Below are 21,822 nucleotides of genomic sequence, written 5' to 3'. Positions count from 1 at the left end.
CCTGACAGAGGGACCACACCTGTGTGCTCTCCACTGAGTGTGCAGCCCTGACAGAGGGACCACACCTGTGTGCTCTCCACTGCTGAGTGTGCAGCCCTGACAGAGGGACCACACCTGTGTGCACTCCACTGAGTGTGCAGCCCTGACAGAGGGACCACACCTGTGTGCTCTCCACTGCTGAGTGTGCAGCCCTGACAGAGGGACCACACCTGTGTGCTCTCCACTGAGTGTGCAGCCCTGACAGAGGGACCACACCTGTGTGCTCTCCACTGCTGAGTGTGCAGCCCTGACAGAGGGACCACACCTGTGTGCACTCCACTGAGTGTGCAGCCCTGACAGAGGGACCACACCTGTGTGCACTCCACTGAGTGTGCAGCCCTGACAGAGGGACCACACCTGTGTGCTCTGCTCTGCCGAGCACTTCAGGGAGGACGGCAGCTCATGGAGCACAGAGGCACAGGGCATCAGTTTTGATGTCAGGCAGCCAACAGTTCAACACTCGCTCTGCTTCTTACCACACTCCTGCAAACTAGAGTTTGTTACTGTGTGGCCGAGTACCTTAGAAATACAAGGGTCACATTAACCGCTTGACCCCACTGTTAAGAGAATTAACCTAGTAGGTGAAATTGTGTACAGAGCTGGTTAAGTGCTAGGCATTTGATAAGGATTCTGTTGCTTGACACCCGGTGTCTCTCACACCTCTGTTTAGCCAAGGCATTGTAACATGTAATTATAGCTAACTATATTAGATGATAAACCTGTGCTTATATTGTTAAGTGTTTGTGGATAGTGGTCAGGTTCCCACTGGTAGGCTATACTAATATCTGATCATTGAGATAATTATGAGATGCTATGTGAAGATAACTCATGGCCATGCAGTACTTTTGACTTCCCTGCAGATTGTTTGCTCTTTGAGAAAGATTTTACTTTAGATTTTTCAACTCCCTCGGGCATATACTTTTGAGACATAGTAATTAAATACAAGTCCACTTGCTTTTAGGGTGGACTTCCTTGGTATTTAGATGAATCCAACAACTTTTCTGGACTTTGTTTGTCTGCTGAGCTCAAGGAAGTAGGTGTGGGCTGGTGGAGCAGGAAGGGACCAGCCTCAGAAATGACCACCCAATAAATATATTTTTATTTTACTGGAAGTCTCCAATGTCTAAGACAGTGGTGGTAAGATGGGAGGGCAAGAGAGAAAGCAGGGAACCGGACCAGGAAAGGCACAATTGGTAGTACTGTCCGACAGCTAGGTCAGCTGAGGGAATCGGCTCTGGCCGAAGTAAGAGTTGCTTCGAAAAATCTGGTCGGTGACCCGATTCCCCGACTCATCTTCGGTGTCATCACCATTCGACTTTCGATGGGCGTTCTGGTATAGCACAGCACACACACCTGTGAGCCAGGCAGCCACGGTGCCGGCAGCGAAGATGCAGAAGCCGATGAGCAGTAGGAAGATGTAGTCTTGGCGGTCCAGGTGTGTGATGCACATGTACTGGAGAGGGTTCCCCACCCGTGTGATGGGCCACCCCGACAGCTCAGTGGGCTCCGTGCACGTGGCATTCTGGCCATCTATGAAGAGAAACACAGCAGGCAGGGTGCTGAAACAGCAGGCTTCCCATTGTCCTAAGTCGAAGGGTAAGGGTGTTTGGAGCTCACGGCTCAAAGTGTGGCGTGTAGGCCAACAGCACTGGTGTTGCCTCAACCTTGTTAGAAATGCAGACTCTCAGGCCCACACCAGGCTATCTGAGTTACCTGCTTCTCAACAAGAATCCCAGGGTGTTTGGTGGCATACAGAAGTTTGAAAAGTGCTGTGCTCAAGACTATGTCTTACCCCCAGGCTTAGTTACATGCAGACCATGATAATGCCCTTTGCTTAAGACCCTCCCTAACGGAAGGAGAGACCCCAACAGAGGGCTGGAAACTTAAACATGGAGTGTTGGAACTTTTGCACTAAGGTTAGCCAGCTTTCTCCTTTCTCTTTTTCAACCTACCTTCATCCATCTCCTGGTCCCCTTCTCTGTACTGGAGCCTGAGCCCATTCAGGGACTACTTTATGGTTTGAATGCTACTTGTCTGCCTAAAAGACGTATATTTGGAAACCTTAGTTCTCAGCTGCTGGTGCTATTGAGTGACTGGCCCGTGAGGGGCTAACCTTGTTAAAGGACTCATTAGTCCATCAATGACTTCACAGCAATGGGCTCTTAGTGGAGGGGGCTTAGTTGGAGAAGGTAGGTCTTAGAGAAGTGACTTGAAGGTTGTGTCTTTCCCCTGGACCCGTGCTCACTGTCTGCTCCCTGGCTACTGTGGGTGAGTAGCTAACTTGGTTCCACTCTGTGATCTCTGCCTTAATGCTCTGCTTGAACCCAGGCTCACAGCAATGGGATCAAGCCATTGTAGGCCGAAGGCTATGAAATAATGAGTCAAAGTAAATCTCCATTCCTTTAAAATTGTTTCTCTCAGGTATATTGTGACATTGATGAAAAGCCAATTGACAGAGACCATTAATATTGCCCGAGAGAATCAGAAACCATTTACCTCAATTTTAGGGAAGGACAAGATCCCTGGGAAAGTCTCTGGTGTGTTTTTTGTATGTGAGTCTGGGGAGCTCAGTGTGAAGACTTTGCCAGTAGGCAAAGCAGTTCAAGTCCTTAGCAATGCTATTGGCACTCACCAGTTGGTCGCATGAATGACTTGAAGCCTTAGTCACTTTTAGCAGCTGATGCAGCTCCATGGATGCTTCTCTAAGAGCCTCCGTATATCTAGTAGCACATACTTTAGTATAGAGCAGGAAAAGAGGCTTCTTGAGCTACCTACAGGATCCAATCCAAAGCATCACTTACCAGTCATGTGGATTTTGGCAGTATAACTCACTTCCTCTCTCAGCCCTGCTTTCCCATCTCACAGGCACAGACCGTGATGTGTATTCTCAGGGTAGTTAGCAGGGTTGACAGGCATGGCTGAGAAGACAGGCTGCTGTGCCAAGTGTGCACAGTACTTGGAACACTGTCCTCAGCTCTGTTTTTCTAGCTCTGGGTACTCTGTCTTGCTGATGCTGAGGTGTATGTTGAGGTACCCAGGTAAACATGCCCAGCATATTTGTGATGAATAGAAAAGCTCCAGCCTAGAGTCAAGACCAGGGTTTGTCATGACCACAATCAATCATAACCATAACTGCTATTGTCTAAGCTTTCAGTGTCGGCTGACCTATACATTTTATCTCATGTAATGCTTATAACCATCTTGCTGTTTATATTTTCATCTTTGTTTTATAAACAAGGAAATGGAGACTTAGGGAGTTCCATGATTTGTGGTTCTAGGTAACTCAAAGGCTCTAGCTAACAGAAAGCCAGGATTGAGCTGTGGCCAGGGCCTGTAGAGACATGGGGACTAGAACCGGAAGACATTACAGAGAAGACTCTTCTAACTTTAGAGTAGGAACTGTGCAACTATGTGGTGGCATCAATGTCCTTGGTGACAAGGAAGTTAGGGAAGTGGGTTTGCTGGGAAATCCCAACAGAAGCTAGAGATAGGAGAATCATAGAGGAGGAGGCTGGAAGGACGCACGTGGGTGTGGGTGTCTGGAGAGAACAGTGGGAGGGATTCCGTTCCTGCCCCTTTCCCAGCGATCTGGTAGCAGAGTTACAACTGGACGCAGATGAGCTGTTGGAGGAGGCTGTAAACCTGGGGCACAAGACTGTGGCACATTCATTGCTTGCAGTGATCACCAAGGATAGGAGACGAAGCCATTTCCCTCTACACTGAGTGTGGCAATTTACTGTGGGCTATCCTGCTCTGATTGATGGTGTTTATGTGGAGAGAAAAGGGTCTGTGGACGAGAAGACTTCCTGGGCTCTGTCTGAGAGTTCAAGAATGGAGCTGGGAGGAACATAGCTGCTGAAACTTCCAGGGTTCCATCCAGACAGGATTCCCAGGTCACCTGTTCAAACTGCCAGAGAAAGACAGATTTGAAAAAGGAAAACGTGGGATTCTGAGGGTCGGAGCTGTGTCTAGGGGTTTATCTCATTCTATTTTTAAAAAGATTTGGCTTTCAAATTGGGGCTTGGGCGGCAGAGATGAGACTAAACATTAAACACACACTTCCCCACTTCAGAGCATTAACTTTGAAAGGAGCAATTAGGCAGTGATTTTAATGCATTGTTAGGCTGCTGTGCCAGTGAGGGGTGTGGGTGGCTCTGTTAGGAGGGAGGCTGCGTTTTTTTTTTTCCTACAGTTCCCTTCTCTCCCCTTCCCCCATCACATCACTGTCAAGGTTGAGCTCTCTCAGTCTCTCTGCTCCGTGCTTCCAAGTGTACCAGCTATGGTCCATGTCACCCACAAATGCTAAGCTGCTTCCCCCAGGTTTAGCTTTGTCTAGACTGATATGATTGATCCCCTTGTGGGCCTCCGAATAACACCCGCAGCACCTGTCCTGTCTCAGCGGCTGCCCACTTTGCCCTTCCTTCCTTGCTGAGCTCCTTGTAGCCCACTTTTTCACCAGTCGAAGCATCTTAAGTTTTGATCGCATCTTGCCCTGGCCCTCATCTGTAGCTGGCTGTGTCCTACAGCTCATGGCATTGACAGCCTCTTTCTTCAGGCTTTGCCTGATCAAGCTCTTCTCACTCTGTGAGAACTAACCCTAAAGCTTCTCTATTCCTACAAGACCTTCCCCCGACATCAGTCCTCCAGGTCATAGGACATGCAGTTGGTTGTCTACAGCCTGGCCTGGTATCATTAGAAAGCACATGCCAAGTCTTTCCTGTGTGCGATGCTTCTTTACATGACTGCTTTTTCTAACTACCAGAGGGAGTTCTAGCTCTTGGATATGTAAAATATATCTGATCTTTATTTTTATTAATAAGAGCTATTATTCACTGCTATTTGTAAGTATTTGGAGAATTTTTTTTTTAGTAATTTGTAAAGATAATTGGATCCTAGTTAAATTCTTAAAGACAATTGGATTCTGGTTTAAATATACTGTTGGTAGAAACATGTTCTGTCATTTTGAAAATCCTTAGAAATTTTTCAATAATTTGCATTATGGCATAGCATCAGGCCAATTTTAGTAAATTTTCTTTGTTCTGAAAAATACATTTATCTTTATTTAGTATATTGTTCTGTTTAACATCCCTTAGGTTAACATCCCTTAGATTGTGGTATTATAGAGATATGCACCTTGCTGACTTTTAAATTTAAGTTTTATCTTTGTATACGTGTGTGTGTGTGTGTGCGTGTGTGTGTGTGTGTGTGTGTGTGTGTGTGTGTGAAGGCTGGAGGTTGACATCTTCTGTTAGTCTCTCTCTTATTCATTTGAGACAGTCTCTCACTGAACCTGGAGCTCACTGTTGTGGTTGGTCTGGTCTGCCAACAAGCCTCGGGAATTCGCTTGTCTGCACCCCTCCAGTACTGGGTTATAGAAATGTGTGGCCATGTCTGACTTTCATTATGGCTGCTGGGGATCTAGTCTCAGGTCCTCCTCATGCCTGAGCTGTAAGGACTTGACCCACCGACTCATCTCCCCAGTCTCCCCTGCTTACTTCTTAATCTATAATTATCGATTGTCCCTGAGTTCTTGTCTGTTGTCTATTTGTTCCTGTGAGAAGGAATTTTACCTTTTATGGACACATTCTAGCTCCAAACCCTCACCTAACAGTCAGTGTTCCTTTTAGTTCTGTCCTATTTTAACCTATGTTAAAAAGATGCATAGAAACTTATATCTGTGCTTTTCGGTTATTGAATAATAGCTCTCAATATCAGGAAAGATTCTTGTTGTAAAGGGTGCCTTCCCCTTAGTGTGGTTGGACTGGATTCCTTTCAGCTAGCGCTTGCATTGCTTATCTTTCCCACTCTTTTAGTGTTTCAGTTTTCCTATATTTAAAGTACGTTTTTGTGAGCAACTTACAGTTGGGATTTTCCCTCCTCCCAAGCTAGTAAAACTTTCTGTCAGTCCATTGACATTTTGTATCTAGTACTTACTTTTTTCCATTTATTTCACTTATGTCCCATTTCTTTACTTTTTTGCCTTCTTGTTTATTATTTAAATCTACTTTCTTAGCTTGTTGGTAATATATTATTTTTCTAGTCTGATTTGGTGACTTCAGAGATTATATACCTGTGTACTGGTGGTGGGATATTTAATGTGTGCCAGGTATCACATGAAGCATTTATAAAATTTAGCTGTAAAACCTACTGTAAACCAGCTTGGAGGGTTGATTTAAATATTCCCAGGCTAGGGAACGAGTAAACTATAGTCTGTCCTTCCCTCTTACATAGGGCTGCCATCTGCTATCCTCTGACCAGCTCCAAGGGGCTCCTTTCTCATTATGGATGTGTATCTAGGCCCGATAGCCCTTCTTTCAATTACTCCAGGGGGCCCAGAGTATCTGCCTCAGTTAAAACTCCCAGGACAATTACAGATGTTATTAATGTTTAACTACTTGAGAATAGTTCCAAAGGAAACATAAACTATCACCTTGTTTATTTCTGCACAGAGCGTCTTACTCACAGGCAGTAAACATGTCTTCCAGAATCAGGTGTGTGCAGAGACCAGGGAGTCTGTGCTTCAGAACCACATAAGAGCTGTAAAAGGCTATGAAGCCTCCCTTTGAACTTGGGCTCCTTCTCAGAGGAATCTTTCTTTGGCCTGCAGAAAAGATCATCGTTCTGGGCAAGGGCCATGCTCCGGATGTCCAGGTATTTGGTACAGAATCAAGCAGACCCCATGCAGGCTACATCCTATTGTGTGCTCAGAGAACTCTCTGGGCTTTGGTGAGCCTCAAGGAGGTACAAGGAGAGGATGGAATTGTAGGACATCCCTTCAGTGACCTCCCGAAACACCAATTTTTATTTCTTTTTTCCATTTCTTTTCCTTCCTTCCAGGTTCTTTCCTTTCTTCCCTGCTGTACTTAGGATTCAGTGTAGGGACTAGTGCATAGTAGGTAACATTTATCACTGAGTGAGATTCCTAGCCTCTTTAAAATGGTTTGAAATAGAGTCTCATTAGGTTTCCCAGTCTGTGAATTCATTCTGTCTGTATTCCAGGCAGGTTTGGAATTTAGCAGTCCAACACTAAAGCTGGTGGGCAGGCAAGGCCTTTACCATGGCTTTATGAATCTTTTTACTTCTGACGTGGGTTCTTTTGCCAACCAGGATCTCTGTTTCTTCAACACCCAGTGACCTTCCTGCGATGTCCTAAGTCGGGGCTCACCAAACTACAACCTGTTTGTTTTCATAGTCTTTTCTGTCATTCAGTTACTCTGTGCTGGCTAGTTTTATGTCAATTTGACACAGCTAGTATCATTTTGGAAAATGGAACTCAATTTAGCAAATGACCCGACCAGATTGGCCTGTGGGCAAACCTGTGGTGTACCCTCATGGAAACAAGCAGTTTATAACGTTTCAGGAGTGAAGGCACTGCTACTCTCCAGTGGACCAGGAAGAAACAAAGAACTCTCCTTGCTCACATCCCATATTCAAGGCATAAGCAAACACTGTGGGTGCCGCCTTCACTATTTTGTGCCTCAATTCTTAGTGTTCTTACCACGTGCAGTGTTACCCTGGTCTGAGTCACCATCCTCCCTCACTTACCCCCCTTTTCTGACAACCTCTCCTCCATACAGCAGCAGGAGCCAACCATCAATCACAAAGCATGTTACTACTCTGCCAAAAACCCTTCCAGGCCTCCTTGTCATATTAGAATACAACCCGGCACTTCCATGGCTTGTTTGCCGTGTGGTCTGTCTTCTGACTCGTTGTTTCTGTCTCAGTCCTTTCCTTTCCCCTGCTTCCCTCCACTCCACCCATGTTCTTAGGATCTTTACCTTCGCTCGTCCCTTGTCTAGAAAGACTCTCCTTACCTCGCTTCCGTTCTCCATGGCTTGACCCTCACCTCATTCAGCTCAGAAGCCACCGACTGGAGACCTCCTGATCTGAAACAGCTACCAGAGCTTCTGTGCTTGGCCCTAGGAGTCCTTTATTCTAAACCGTCTTCCCTTTGCTGTTCTCATTTTGCTTGAGTTCGATGATACCAGAGACTGTGATTCTCCATATGTGTATTTAATGGTGAGTTCTCTAGTCTGAATTTACTAACGCTCATAGTCTCACAGGAATCTGTTGCTCAGGAGACTCAAAAGTTGGGCTGGTTATCGTTAGCCTTCTTAGCACCCTTCTTCAAGAGCACTGGGAGTACCAGGAATGGGAAATAACAGGACTTGTGACAGGGCTTGAGATACCTAAGCTGACCAGAAAAGAGGATGGACAGGGCTCTGGGAAGATGAAGTTAGTGTCAGCGGGCTCCAGCTGGCCCTGACTCCCACAGAGCCCCTTTCCCCCAAACATGCCAGGCATTGGTGGCCTTTCACACAGCCCCCTCTGCAGCTGTTGATTGTAATAGACTAAATGATAAGTACACATGGCTTCTAAACAGGCTCCAGCTGTGCCAGACTGGTCCCTAGAAAAAGGGCTGGATGCGAGGTGAGCAGAGGAGACCCCGACTACATCTCAGTGGCTGTCAAGGGTTGCCTTCAAGCAGGCAAAGCTAAGGTGGAGTTTGGATGCTGGTGCTGTTATAAGGTATTGGGAATCAAACTCAGGGTCTCACATCTACTCAGCAAATGTCCTACTACCAAGGAATAGACTGACTCCTGAAACACCTGCTGTTTGTTTTGTTCTTGAGACAGGGTCTGACTGTGTAGCCCTGATTGACCTAAAACTTGATACAGACCAGACTAGCTTCAAACTCACAAAGATCCTCTTGCCCCTACCTGTAGCCTGAGTGTTGGGATTATAAATGCATGGATAGAACTGCCTTGGTTTGAAATCACTGTATCTTTCATTTAAAAACTACTTGACTGGGCTGAGAAAAAAAAATCTCATTCAACCCAGGCCTATCATGGCAAAACTACTGGCTGATTAGATAAACAAATGTGAGGACCTAGTCTAATTAACAGCTACTAGACTCCATCAAGGGTCTAAGACCAGGAACACCTATACAAGGTCAGAACGTGGTAACTCCAGCAGGCACTAAATCTCACACACAGTCAATATTAGTATCTAAAAAGATGAGGTCAGAGATGTACAGAGGGAGGTTTCAGTTATCTCTAACTGGGGGGCCAGTATGTAATTATCTCCCTGGTTGGGCCATGAGGATATGCAGTGTTACCCCCAATTGACTTGGCTCTGATATGCTCAGAGAATTAACCAGTCTGAACAGAAATCACCCCAGTCTTTGTCCAGTTTCTGTCATCTTGCAATTCCCCCACCACACACACACAAGCACCTTAGTGGCTGCCCACACAAGTTCCCCCATTGTCTCTGGAAGCTGCCCTGATCACTTTCTTCTGCAATAAATCTTTAGTTTTGGAAGTTCCCTTTGGTCTTGTTAATTTCTCACTTCCCCTTAATACTTTTTTGCTTTTCCTTTGCTTATACTCCCTTGAGTTCACATATTTAACCATCATGAGCATGAGACAATGAACTAGAGAGCCTGTCCCAGGTTGGCACCTTCAGTTCCTGGGTCACAGCTCTCTGGACCCCAAATCCTCACTGCCCTGAAAGGAAATGCATTTCTGCAATGGTGTGCTCTCACCGCAGGTCTAAGACAATGAGGCCAGTTGATTCTGGACTAAATCCTCCCAGCTCTGAGCCAATACTCACGTTCTCATGCTAAGTTGGAAATATCAGGTATTTTATTGTGGTGGGAAGATGACTGGGCAAGTGTGCAGCCCAGTGTATCTCCCACAATCGTCTTAGCTAAACCTTAGGAGTTATCCTTTACTTTTGTCTTCCTCCAATTTCCCCAATTTCATTCATTCATTTGATGCAGTATGTATTGGGCATTTCCTCGTTGTCAGACTTTGTGCTATTTTCTAAAGGTGCAGGAATACTGGCATAGTTCTCCCAGTATATTAGGAAGTTAAATTAATACAAATTTATTACCTATGCTTATGCCAGAGAGGAAGTATAAGGAACCACGAGAAGGCCAGTTCAATCCCAAGTCCTATTGTTTCTACCTTCCAAATTCTTTCCTATGTCTCTACAGCTCCATTCCCACTGCTGCTAATAGGCTGTTCTGTCTTCTGTATGTCTACAGGGGCTTAATTCCTAACTCTGTCTCCAGACTTGCCTGCCCTTCAGGGCTTCACACGATCCCAAGCATGGTCCCCAGATAATTATCCAGGGTCAGTTAGGATAGACTCTCATCTCACTTTCTAGTTGTATCCATCATGCTGGATTCCTCCAGGATAAGGTGCTCTTTATCTGTAGAGATGAGGAGACTCAGGTCGTCTGTTCTAGTCAGCCTTTTACTGAAGCTTTCCAGAAGCCTAAGTCTGCTGGGTGGTTTGAGAACCCACATGGAGAAATCTGGTACTTCACCAACTAAAAGACTTACTCTCTTGGATCCCCTTTGGGTTGAGTAAGGGAATCTATGAGAATCACTAGTTAGCCATTCTTTTAGGGGGTGGTTTAATCCCTTCCCTTCCTGCCCCTTTACTGCTCTCAGAAAGATGATCATTTAGCATTAAGGCCAGGGAGTATTTTATAATACATGATAGCCAGGCTGGCAGAACAATTGATAATGTTTGAACCATCTGCTGCATAGAAATTAGTTCTCTTTTTCTCTCAACTCTTCTTCCCACATCTGCCTCTGGTCTTAATTTCAGTCTCTGGTGGAGGAACCTGGAGCTGGGTTAACATTTATAGTGAAATGGTGAAAGACCTGAATTCATTCTGGAAATCTAAGTTTTGACACAGCTAAGGGTAACTTTGTATTTGGTGTGTTGAAATGGGGCCCATTATCTCATTACAGCTGCCTGGATACCGGATGAAATAGTCTCAGAATGAAACTAAGATGTTCTCTGCTCAGATGCTTCCAAAATGATCTGGACCAGAAGCAGCACATGACCCAACCCATCTGCTCCCTGCATATGTCCCTTAGTTGCTTTGTGTACCCACCTCTGTGGCACCCTTGCCTAGATTCCCCCTTGACTTTTGGGCCCCACCGCTGGGCTCCATTAGAACTGCCTAAGGACTGTAATTTAAGAGTTGACACAAAGGACCCTCTGTCCTAAAACTGCTCCATTCTTAATTCTGGTCCCCAGTCACTTTTTGAATTCTTAATTTCTGATTGTTTCCTGTCAAGCTGCAAATGCCCGAGAGAGAAACATTTCAAAACATTATTACCCATTAGCATCTCAGTGTGAATTAATTTCTTCTCTACTTGGAACAGTCCCAGAAGCTCTAGAACACAGAATATTGACACAGTCTCTCTGAGAAGTGGCCTAAGGACACTTGTATTGGCAGTTGGATGACTCAGAACTCAGAGTGTGGGATTTTTGTGCTCATTAGAGTTTAAGGATCTCTGTTTGGGTGTGTCAGGACTGAGAAGAAAGACTGGGGCACTGGCTCTCTTGTGGCAGAGGACAAGTTGATGGAGCTTAACACTGGCAGTAGAAGAATGCCAGCGTTAGAGGCTTCCTGCTTCTTAATTTCCCTTGCTAACTGCGGTTGTAGCCATCTTTCCTAGGAATACCTCCATCTCCACTTTGACCCTGCATGCCCTTGTTTGCCTGGGATCCTGTCTGTTGAGCACTGCTCTCTTCTATCACGAATGTCTAGTTTTTCTATTTAGGCATGAAGCCTGCCAGATGCAAGGGTCTTAGAGAATTTCAATTTCTCTTCTCCCACTTTAAAGACAAGAAAGGTGAGGGAGTAGTTCCCCTAAGGTCACCCAGTGGGGTTGCTGCAGCTTTCTGGCTTTCCACTCTGTTTTACATCTGTCTCTTCTGTCCCTAGGTGGTCTTACTAGGCAGGAATTAGGACCTCTTTGTGCCACAACAATCTTCACACATTTTGCACACGTTAAGAATTTAATAAATGTTCTAGAGGCAAATAGGTTGATGTGCACAATAACAAAAGATGCTGTAAAAATGGAGAACAACCTGGAACCTGGATGTCTAGATCCATCCATGCTGGGCCAGACTCACTGGTCTCTTACCTGTGAGGACACTGGCTATAGGTTACAATCTCATGTTGACAGCTTGATCACCAATGTAATGTTCAGCTGTGGGGGCTTTGGGACATGACTGAATCATGTGTTCGCTGACCTAATCCGTGGGTTAACTCATTGAGGAATTCTTAATTTGAGGCCATTATTGGAAGGAAGTAGAAACTAAAATGTGGGGACTCGTTGTAAGAAGTAGGTCACTTTGTTGTGGGTCCTTCCTTCTTTATCTCTCTGCCATAAACCTAAAAGCCATGGAGCCAGTCAACTGTGAACTTAAATCTTTGAAACATAAACCCAAACAACTTTTTTATCTTTTAGGTTGTCTTCTCAGAAATATTATCACAGCAAAACAAAACAAAACAAAACAAAAACCCCAAACAAACAGAAACCAACCAACCAAATAGCTCCTCCAACACAAACCTAACACACTGTGGATTCTAAAGCCTCAGCTTCCCCAGCGCTGTGAGAGCCACTGTCCTTGTTGGCTATCAAACAGACATGAAATAACAATCAGAAATGCAGTTCCAAGGTACTTCAGATTTCAAGAGCTCGATAGCCACATACAGATAATGGCTACTGTATTGGATATCACATATAAAGTGTTTCCAGTGTTGCAGAAACACCCGTTGGTCTGCTTTGGGCCAGACTTTGGGGGCAAAGGGGAAACAGACATAGAGACCAGGAGCTCAGAGCTGAGTGAGGTTTTGGAGAACATCCTAGAAATATTCAAGCCTGTCCCACTAGGGCAAACAAATATCCCGGAGAGAATTCAATTGCCACTCTCACCTTCAGATAGTCCTAATGACTGGAAAATTACAGCTACGGCCAGGAATTAGTTCACCTACTTGCTGACCTGGGCTAAAAAGGAACTGGAATGCATGCATCTGTTTTTAACCCTGTACTCACCAAGGCTCAGCAGGATACCTGACCACTGGCATATCAGGACATGCTTCCATTTCTGCTGTCCTCTGCATTTGCAAAGTAGACTGTGTAAGACTGAATGCTTTCATGTGTCTGGTTAGAGTGTCGCAGGATTTTGTTTGAGTAATACTTTTGATAATAGTACCAAGTGTCTTGCTAATTTGGGAAAGTTTCAATATTCCTGTTTTGTGCAGTATTATGATGAATTGAGGTGAGCAGAACATTCCAGTTTCCTGCACAGCCTCCTTTGCAGGGGGTCCCCTGAGCCCAGGATGTGATATAGGAGAAGGACATATCATATATTTTCTTAAGACCCCTTCATTTTCTTTCAGCACCTCTGTATCCTTCAAGGCTTTCCACTGCTGCAGAATTCATCTTACTACTTAGAGATCCCAATAGTCTATCCCTTTCTCTTATAGGAGAGCTGATAATAGTGCAAGGATACTTGTATTATTCTCTTCAGGAAGTTAGGATTCTTGCAGGGACCTTTTCAAAGTCATGGCATTGGGGGCGTGAATATCCTTCATCTAACTTCAGCTCAGTAGTAGGCAGCAGTTGGGAGGGAGTATTGGAGTGAGGCTTTGCTCAGCACTTGCAAGTTGCAAGGCTATGCCCTCCCCCCCCCAGTTGGGCTGACTTTCTTGCCTACTTCCCTGGAAAGCTGTGCCCATCATTAGCTGCCTCTGGAAATGGGATTTTCTCTAGGGTGAGCTTTAAGACCCAGACTCAGTGCAGGCACAGCTACCTTGGGTACTGGTCTACTCTGAGTCTCGTAACTCACTGATAGGTAACCAAGTCTTGATTTTGATCTTCACTTTGACTTTCTGAGAGTCTGTGTTCACAATTTATCTAATATTCAACTCCTTCCAGGAGTCACCTTGCCTCTTTCCTTATGCATGACAATTCTGGGATTTAATGATCACCTTCCCAAATTCTTTGCACACCCAATCTGTGTCTCTATAGTCCTGTTTCCTGGACAGTATTTTGTGTGTTGAACCTTCCTGAAGTCTACCCCTGTTCAACGAGCCACTTGACAGACATATTCTCTACAGTACTATGCATTTCTCTTATGTCTACAACTGTTTACAGAAGGTTTATGAAGTATCTTGCTTAATGCTAACAGCAGTTCCTGAATGCTCTCATCTCATCATTATGACAACCCTAGGTAGGCTGGTGCTATTATTATCCATGCCTTAAAGATGAGGTGATAAATTGAAGGTCAGAGAGGTTAAATGACTTATCTGATATCTTATAGATAGTATCAGGCTGGGATCATAATCCAAGTCTATTTCTCTTCAGAACCTGAGCTCTCAACACTGGGCTCGGCTGTCTTGCATGGTGATTGCCCATCACTTGTAGCCAAGGTTGGTTTAAGTGTGTGTCCAGGCATATACTGGCTCCAGATTTATTTAGGTCTGTTGTGCCCCAGACCTTGAGACACATATTTATGGTGCTGGTTTCCTAGGGTCACATGAGTCTCCACATATGGCCCTTTTGAGCCTGGGGTTAGTTAGACTCATTGGCAATTGTTCAGTAATGGGAGTCACTCAAAATACATTTGAAGGGATGAACAGATGAACTAAATGGTAGCATGGTAATCTGTTAGTTCACTGCTTTTTAAAAAATTTATGTTTTAGATCCATATCTATTGTCATGCATAAAACTCAATTTCACATGGATTAAAGACCTCAACATAAAATCAATGACACTTAACCTCATAGAAGAGAAAGTGGGAAGTACACTTGAATGCACTGGCAGAGGAGACCACTTCCTAAATATAACCCCAGTAGCTGGGCGGTGGTGGCGCACGCCTTTAATCACAGCACTCGGGAGGCAGAGGCAGGCAGATCTCTGTGAGTTCGAGGCCAGCCTGGTCTACAAGAGCTAGTTCCAGGACAGGAACCAAAAAAAGCTATGGAGAATCCCTGTCACGAAAATAAAATATATATTTTATTATATATTTAACCCCAGTAGCACAGACACTGAGAGAAACAATTAATAAATGGGACCTTCTGAAACTGAAAAGCTTCTATAAAGCAAAGGACATGGTCAACAAGACAAAACGGTGCCTACAGAACAGGGAAAAGATCTTAACCAACCCCATATTAGACTGAGGGCTGATCACCAAAATATATAAAGAACTCAAGAAATTGGTCATCAAAAGAACAAATAATCCAATTAAAAAATGGGTACAGATCTAAACAAAAAACTTTCAACAAAGGAATCTAAAATGGCCTAAAGACACTTAAGAAAATGCTCAACATTCTTAGCCCTCAGAGAAATGCAAATCAAAACAACTCTGAGATTCCATCTTATATCTGTAAGAATGGCCAAGATTAAAAAAAAACAGAAAAACAAACAAACAAACAAACAAAAACACTGATGACAACTTATGCTGGAGAGGATGTAGGGTAAAGGAAACATTCCTCCATTGTTGGTGGGAGTGCAAGCCAGTACAGCCACTTTGGAAATCGGTATGGTGATTTCTCTGAAAATTAGGAAACAACCTACTTCAAGACCCAGCAATACCACTTATAGGTATATATCCAAAGGATGCTCAGTTGTACCACAAGAACATGTGCTCAACTATGTTCATAGAAGCATTGTTTGTCATAGTCAGAACCTGGAAACAACCTAAATTCTCCTCAAAGAATGGATAAGGAAAATGTGGTACATTTACACCATGGAGTATTACACAGTGGCTGGGGGGTAAATAATGATATCTTGAAATTTGCGGGCAAATAGATGGATCTAGAAAACATCATATTGAGTGAGGTAACACAGACCCAGAAAGACAAATATAATAAAGTGGCTTTTAGACATAAAGCAAAGAAAAACCAGCCTACATACAATTCACAATCCCAGACAACCTAGACATCAAAGAGGATTCTAAGAAAGACATACATGGATCTAATCTACATGGGAAGTAGAAAAAGACAAAATCTCCTGAGTAAATTGGGAGCATGGGGGTCATTGGAGATGGTATAAGGGGAGGGGAGAGGAAGAGAGGAGAATGGAAAAAATATATATCTCAATAAAAACTATTAAAAATTATTTTTATTTTATATGTATTTTACGTGTTTGCCTGCATGTATTGTAAGTGCACTGCATGTATGCAGTGCCTGCAAAGATCAAAAGAGGGTGTGTCAGATCCCATGGAACTGGAGTTATAGACAGTGGTTAGCTTTTCTGTGATTGTGGGGATCTAGGGAACTGAACAAGTGATCTTCCCCTGAGACATCTTCCCAGCACCTCACTTGTTGCTTTAGAAGGTACGTGTAGACTGATGTCGCAGCAACATACTGCCCTCATACTGCGCTACAGGGACCATACAAATGCTAAGAGATTGTATCTTCTCGCATCAACAGAACCTCCCTTTTACAAACTGGATTCTCCTTTACAACCAGGCTACTTTGTGTCACTGACGTTCTTCCTGTGTCCTGAACTGTGGATATCTGGGGGAGAAGTGTGAGTTCCATTCTAGAACATGTCAAGCTCACCATTTTGCCAGCAAATGTAGGATATAAGTAGTAGAGATTGCAATTGAGAGTTCACCAGGGATGTAAATCTATAGCAAAAGTATTTCTACCCTGTAAAATAATTACAGGACAGTCAAGTGAAATAGTGCCTGCTTTGCGTTAAATGTTACTAAAGGATGAGAGGCATCTAGTGAATTTTACTGTGTGTTCAATTTGGTGTATGTTTCTGTGCCTGTGCATTTATACATGTGTGTATGCTATATAGATGTAATTCATACACACACATACTTATATATGGTGATACCTACCTTTGTGTTTGTGTATATGTTCATGTGTTTTTATGTATATTTATATACATGTATGATCATAATTTTGTATTTTAGTTTTTTTCAAGACAGGGTTCTCTGTGTAACAGCTCTAGTTGTACTGAAACTCACTCTATAGATCAGGCTGGCCTCGAACTCACAAGAGATCTGCCTGCCTCTGCCTCCCAATTGCTGGAATTAAAGGCGTGCGCCACCACCTCCTGTCTCATGCTCCTATTTGTGTGTGTGTTCATACATGTGAGAAAGTGCAAGGAAGAAGGAGGAAGAGGAAGAGGAATGAAAGGATGAATATGATCTTGAACAAGATGCAGATGAGGACGAGCACTAAAATAGACTATGTGAAATCTGTAAAGGTAAAGGAATATTACAATTACTTTGTGATAGTGACTGTTAACAACAAAAATCTTTTGTGAGTCCTAAGAAGTAGACAGATATGAAATAAAACTAATTTAGTTATAGTTAACTAACCAGATGTAAGATGATAGTGATGTGGTTTTCAGATTTAAAAAATAATGCATTCTCATAAAGACCTTGCTATGTCATCTATATTTCCCGAAGGTCGGTGTGTTAGAGGTTTGACCCCTACAGTCCATGCAGCTGTTAGTAGGTGGAGGAACTTGGGCAGCTCTGTGCATGCCCTTGAAAGAGATATTGGGACCCCAATACCTTCAGCAGCTTTCTCTGCCACATTGCTTTGCTTCAGGTCCAAAAGCAGATCATGGAACCTCCACAACTCTGAGCCAAAATAAGTAGATTTTTCCAGGTATTTTGTCAACTGACCCTAAACTGCATAGCTCAGACCTCAACTTGAAATCAATTAAAAAAAATTATTAGTGGTGTGATTTTTGGTCAAGCCAGCCTATGTCCTCATCCGATGACAGGATTAAAAGTATCAGTTTGGGTCTCTTCCACAGGCTAGTGGCACAGAATTTATCTAAGGTTTGGTGTAATAGCCAAGCAAAGAAAATGAGACCTGTAAGGAAAAGCCATCTCTGTTGCAGAGATGTCAGCAATGAGCAGGAACAATGGGACCGTATTTCTCCTAGAAGTGGTCTGGAAGGCTACTCTGGTTCTCTGGACAGCAGAGGGGATGAGTAGATCCACAGCTGTGGGTCCCAATGGCTGGTAGAGGAAAACGGTGTCTGCCTTTTATCCATGAGGGATTTATGAGCTTGGCAAGACAGATTTGCCTTCTGCTGTCTTTGAAAACATGTAGTGAAGCAGACCTGTTTTGTAATCTTGTTCAATTACAGATTGAATTGAATGAGTCAAGGAGTCCAAAGGAGTCAGCCTGAAAATTCTGAGAAGACATAACTGTAAAAGCGGAATTTGATTAAGGAGTATTACAAGAGGGGTGGAAGCTTGGTGAATTGCATGGTAGGCCTGGGAGCTGGAAGAGAGGGTGAATTGCCACGTTGTAGTCAGCTAGGGTAGGAAGCTGCCCTGGCAACCTGGTGGCCACTAGTCAAGGAAAATTTGCCTGTATATTTGGATCATACAGATACATGACTTGCATAAGGTTGGGCCTGTCAACGTTCTGTGGTGGGTGGGGCTCCTAAGGTCTTACCCCTACCTGAGGAGCTTTTGGCAGTTAGTGGTTACCAGGGAAGGCGAAGACATTTTCTTCAGCAATGTAGCCAATGATAAGTTGCCCATGTTCCTGTATTCCTATAAATACCTTGCTATGCTCATGTGAACGACTCTAATTAAACTCATCGATCTCTCTCTCTCTCTCTCACACACACACACGTATGTGCTCACACGCACACATATGTGCTCTCTCTCTCTCACACACACACATATGTGCTCACACACAGGACATGAAAGAAGAGAGGCTAGCTGGAAAGAAGACAATTAGTAGGAATGGAAGGGGGTAAGAGACACGATGGGGGGACTGACCGTAACATATGTGATTAACAAGTGCTAATTAACACATTTGATCTCTAAAAATGTGTATGTGGGGATTTGCTTTGGTGTAATATCCAAGCAAAGAAAATGAGACATAATGAAAAACTGTCCCACTGCAGAGATTTCTCTGGCTGTGGTCAGATAAATCTGGGGCTGGGCAGGAAAAGGCATACATGAACTGACCGGAACACTCACATGTAGGAACTACATTTAGTGCACGGAAGTTGGCTGTCTATTAGAGTGATGGATACAAGGCATTCTCTGACTCTTAGGGAAGACGGCCCAGATGGTATCATCGCCTCTGCCTTCAGTCTTAGTGCTACTGGGGAGGCTTCTGACAGTTACAGTTCCTTCTTGTTGATTCTAACCATTCCAGCTCAAGTCTCCAGCAGCCGAGTCAGATGCCTTCTTAAATTCTACCTGGGAATCCTGGTTTGCTTCACTCTAGTGTGCTTTCTGCCCCGAAGGCTTTTTAAGACCTGGCCACTGGGAGGTCCGGAGGGCAGATTTTTCCTTGTGGTCATCATGTCCCTCTTCCCACAAGTTCTTGCACTGTCATTCTTGGCCAGGAGTTGCCAAGTGGGGACAATACCAGTGGCTCAGGGCTTTCTGTAAGGGGCTTCATTTCTCTCAAGCTCTGACTTCCTTGAGGTTGAAGGATATAGCAGAGCCCCTGGGAAGAAGCTGTGAGGCATTGGGGTACTGAAAGAGCCATGGTAGAGAGGCTTGGGTCAGTGCCCAGGGTGGTAGCACCCAGCTTGGGACTCTCCCGGGTCAGGATCTAACCCTAGCCTCAGTCAGCTTGACACTGAGCGCTGTGATCTGCCCTCTGAGTCACGCTCCTCTCTCCTTCCTAATGAGGTCAGCATTTAAAAACCAATCAGACTTTCCTTCTCTCCTGTCTTCTGCTGTCCCTCTAGCTCCCGTGCCCCTCTGCCTGTGGAACTTTCCCTTCCACATCTCACAGTCCAGCTGGAGTCTCTCTTACCTCTGCGTGGCTGAATTTATTTTAGACCGTGGAAAAATTCAGTCACTGCATTAATCAGATTAACACAGTGTACCAGTGGAGCCCAGTGTCCCTGAATTATCTGTTACCTTACAACTACAATACTTAACATTTACACACACATTTATTTGGCTACAATTCTGCAAATTATGTACTATTACCAGTTTTATGGATGGGAAACTGAGGTGCAGAGAAATGAGATTTTTCTAAAGGCAGACAATAGTAGGTGACACGTTTGAACTCTGAATTCTCATTCCAGAACCTTTCCTATGAAGCCCCCCAAGGAGGGGCCAGGTCAAACAACAACAGTGCTTTGAATTATTTTCAGCCAGCTTTCTCTCCCATTCTGAGCAGCTTTTGACTTACCTTTTCAGAAACCAACTCCTCCTATTCCATCACATCCTCTTCCCCACTCCCAATCAGTCCCTCACCTGGGTGGTCCAATTTGGACACTAATAAGTAAATGGCGAAGTTCAGGAAAGAACAGTTGCACTTCCAGGGGTTTCCACTTAGATACAGGGTCTGGAGTGCCACCAGGTGGTGCAAGGCCTCGTGATCAATGGTCCGCAATCCGGTGTTCCTGAGGTCCAGGTACCTCAGAGAGGTGGTATTGGCAAAGGTGTATTTGTCAAGGGACAACAGGTGAGGGTTGTTGGAAATGTTCAGCCGCACCAGGTTGGTGAGCACCGAGAAGCTGAAAGGGGAGATGGAGGTTAGGTTGTTGGAGCTGAGGTCAAGGTAGATGAGTTTGAAGACCCCGATGAAGGTGTAATCCATTAGCTCTCGAATCCGGTTGTTCTGGCAGTCCAGGTAAACAAGGTCACTGAGGAATCCTAGCTGCAGAGCTGGTAAGCTAGCGATTTTGTTATTGCTCAGGAGTAGCCTCCGGGTGTTGAGAGGAATGTTCAGTGGGTATTCCATTAGCTGCATACCTGTGCAAGATACTTCTTGGGCTTGACACAGACAATTGACTGGGCAGTTGGACCCTGATACCAGTCCCATTCCTAGAGAAAAGAGTAACAACTGGGGGCCAGCGCCCGAAGCAAGGGACATAGTAAGAAGCCACGGTTCCCCTCCTTCTACCTTCCTGAGGGCGGGCACAAGCTGTCCTGATCTGAAGGCTGCCGAGGGGTGGGGCAGGGCAGGGGCTGGGTGCTGGAAAAACTGTAACACTCTAGCTTTGTGCAAAGCAATTTTCCATTACAGGAGAACTGAACAGAAGTTGAAACGCGAGGCCCAGTGCCCTGCTGCCGGCTTGGTGACTCTGCCGCTTGCTCAGTCCGGAGTGCTGTTGGAAGCTTGCCCACTTGGCGACTTTGAAAGGTCTCACCCTTTCCCTGCCTTTGTAAGTGAAGGGGAGCCAGGGGAGAGCCACATGACAATGAGGTTGCCAGATGACACTTTTGTGATGTCAGCAGCCTCAGGAGTCTCCCAAGCAGAGGGAAAGGTTCTTCTCAGCTCTTCTTCTGGGTGGTGTGGGGTGTTTTGTGTATGTAGGTAAGCTTGCTCTCTGGAGGAGTTGGGCATGTGGCTGCAGGGGACAGGCATGAGGGTACCGTGTGTGTGTGTGTGTGTGCGCGCGCGCGCGCGCGCGCGCCAGTACATGCTTGGAGCATTCATACCAGCTCCTCACAGACATGTCCGAGAGGATTTGACTAGATTGGAGCCCCTAACTCATAGGAGGGACCTGGGATGCCTCCAGCCCCATCATCCTTTCTGATCAGCAGCTCTCAGAATGGATATTTTCACGGGTTCTGAATTTAGAGGGGTGCTAGTTGTTTTTAGAAGATAGGAAAGGGGTTTGCCTCTTTTGTAACAAAGCAGTGGGAATTTCTCTGATAATGGGGACTCTAAGATTTTGTTTCAGCCAAGTGGTGGTGGCACATACCTTTGATCCCAGTACTTGGGAGGCAGAGGCAGATGAATCTCAGTGAGTTTGGGGCCAGCCTGATCTACAAAGCGAGTTCCAGTACAGCTGGGCTGTTACATAGAGAAACTCTTATCTCGTAAAACAAAACAAAACAAAAAGATTTATTTTCTAGATTGTATGTATACATCCTTGTTTACATTTGGAGAGAGAGAGAGAGAGAGAGAGGGAGAGAGAGAGAGAGAACACATTAGTATTTTGAAAAGACTTTTTAAAAAAAAAAAAACAATTGTAAGGTACTCTACTTAAAGCCC

General features: G+C 44.7%; 1 protein-coding gene across 1 annotated transcript; it reads right to left on the bottom strand.

The window, feature by feature from the left end:
* Window positions 1–990: 990 nt before the first annotated feature.
* Lrrc52 (leucine rich repeat containing 52) lies at window positions 991–20,738 on the bottom strand. The gene is made up of 2 exons (XM_041663009.1): window positions 20,073–20,738; window positions 991–1,569 (listed from the first exon to the last, which is right to left on the bottom strand). The coding sequence occupies exons 1-2, from the start codon at window positions 20,692–20,694 to the stop codon at window positions 1,250–1,252; spliced, it is 942 nt and encodes a 313-aa protein (XP_041518943.1). The 5' UTR covers window positions 20,695–20,738; the 3' UTR covers window positions 991–1,249.
* Window positions 20,739–21,822: the final 1,084 nt, after the last annotated feature.

This window comes from Microtus oregoni, unplaced genomic scaffold (assembly GCF_018167655.1).
Source record: "Microtus oregoni isolate MIOR12 unplaced genomic scaffold, Mior012 000013F_ref0000133, whole genome shotgun sequence".
Taxonomy (NCBI): domain Eukaryota; kingdom Metazoa; phylum Chordata; class Mammalia; order Rodentia; family Cricetidae; genus Microtus; species Microtus oregoni.
The sequence above is the reverse complement of the archived record's forward strand: the minus strand, read 5'-3'. Positions and strand labels throughout refer to the sequence as shown.

Bases quoted from the DNA above. Each gene is read 5' to 3' on its own strand.
- Lrrc52 (XM_041663009.1), bottom strand. From the start codon at position 20,694: ATGTCCCTTGCTTCGGGCGCTGGCCCCCAGTTGTTACTCTTTTCTCTA. The intron at 1,570-20,072 runs GTGAGGGACTGA...TTCTCTTCATAG, and splicing joins GTCCAAATTGGACCACCCAG to ATGGCCAGAATGCCACGTGC.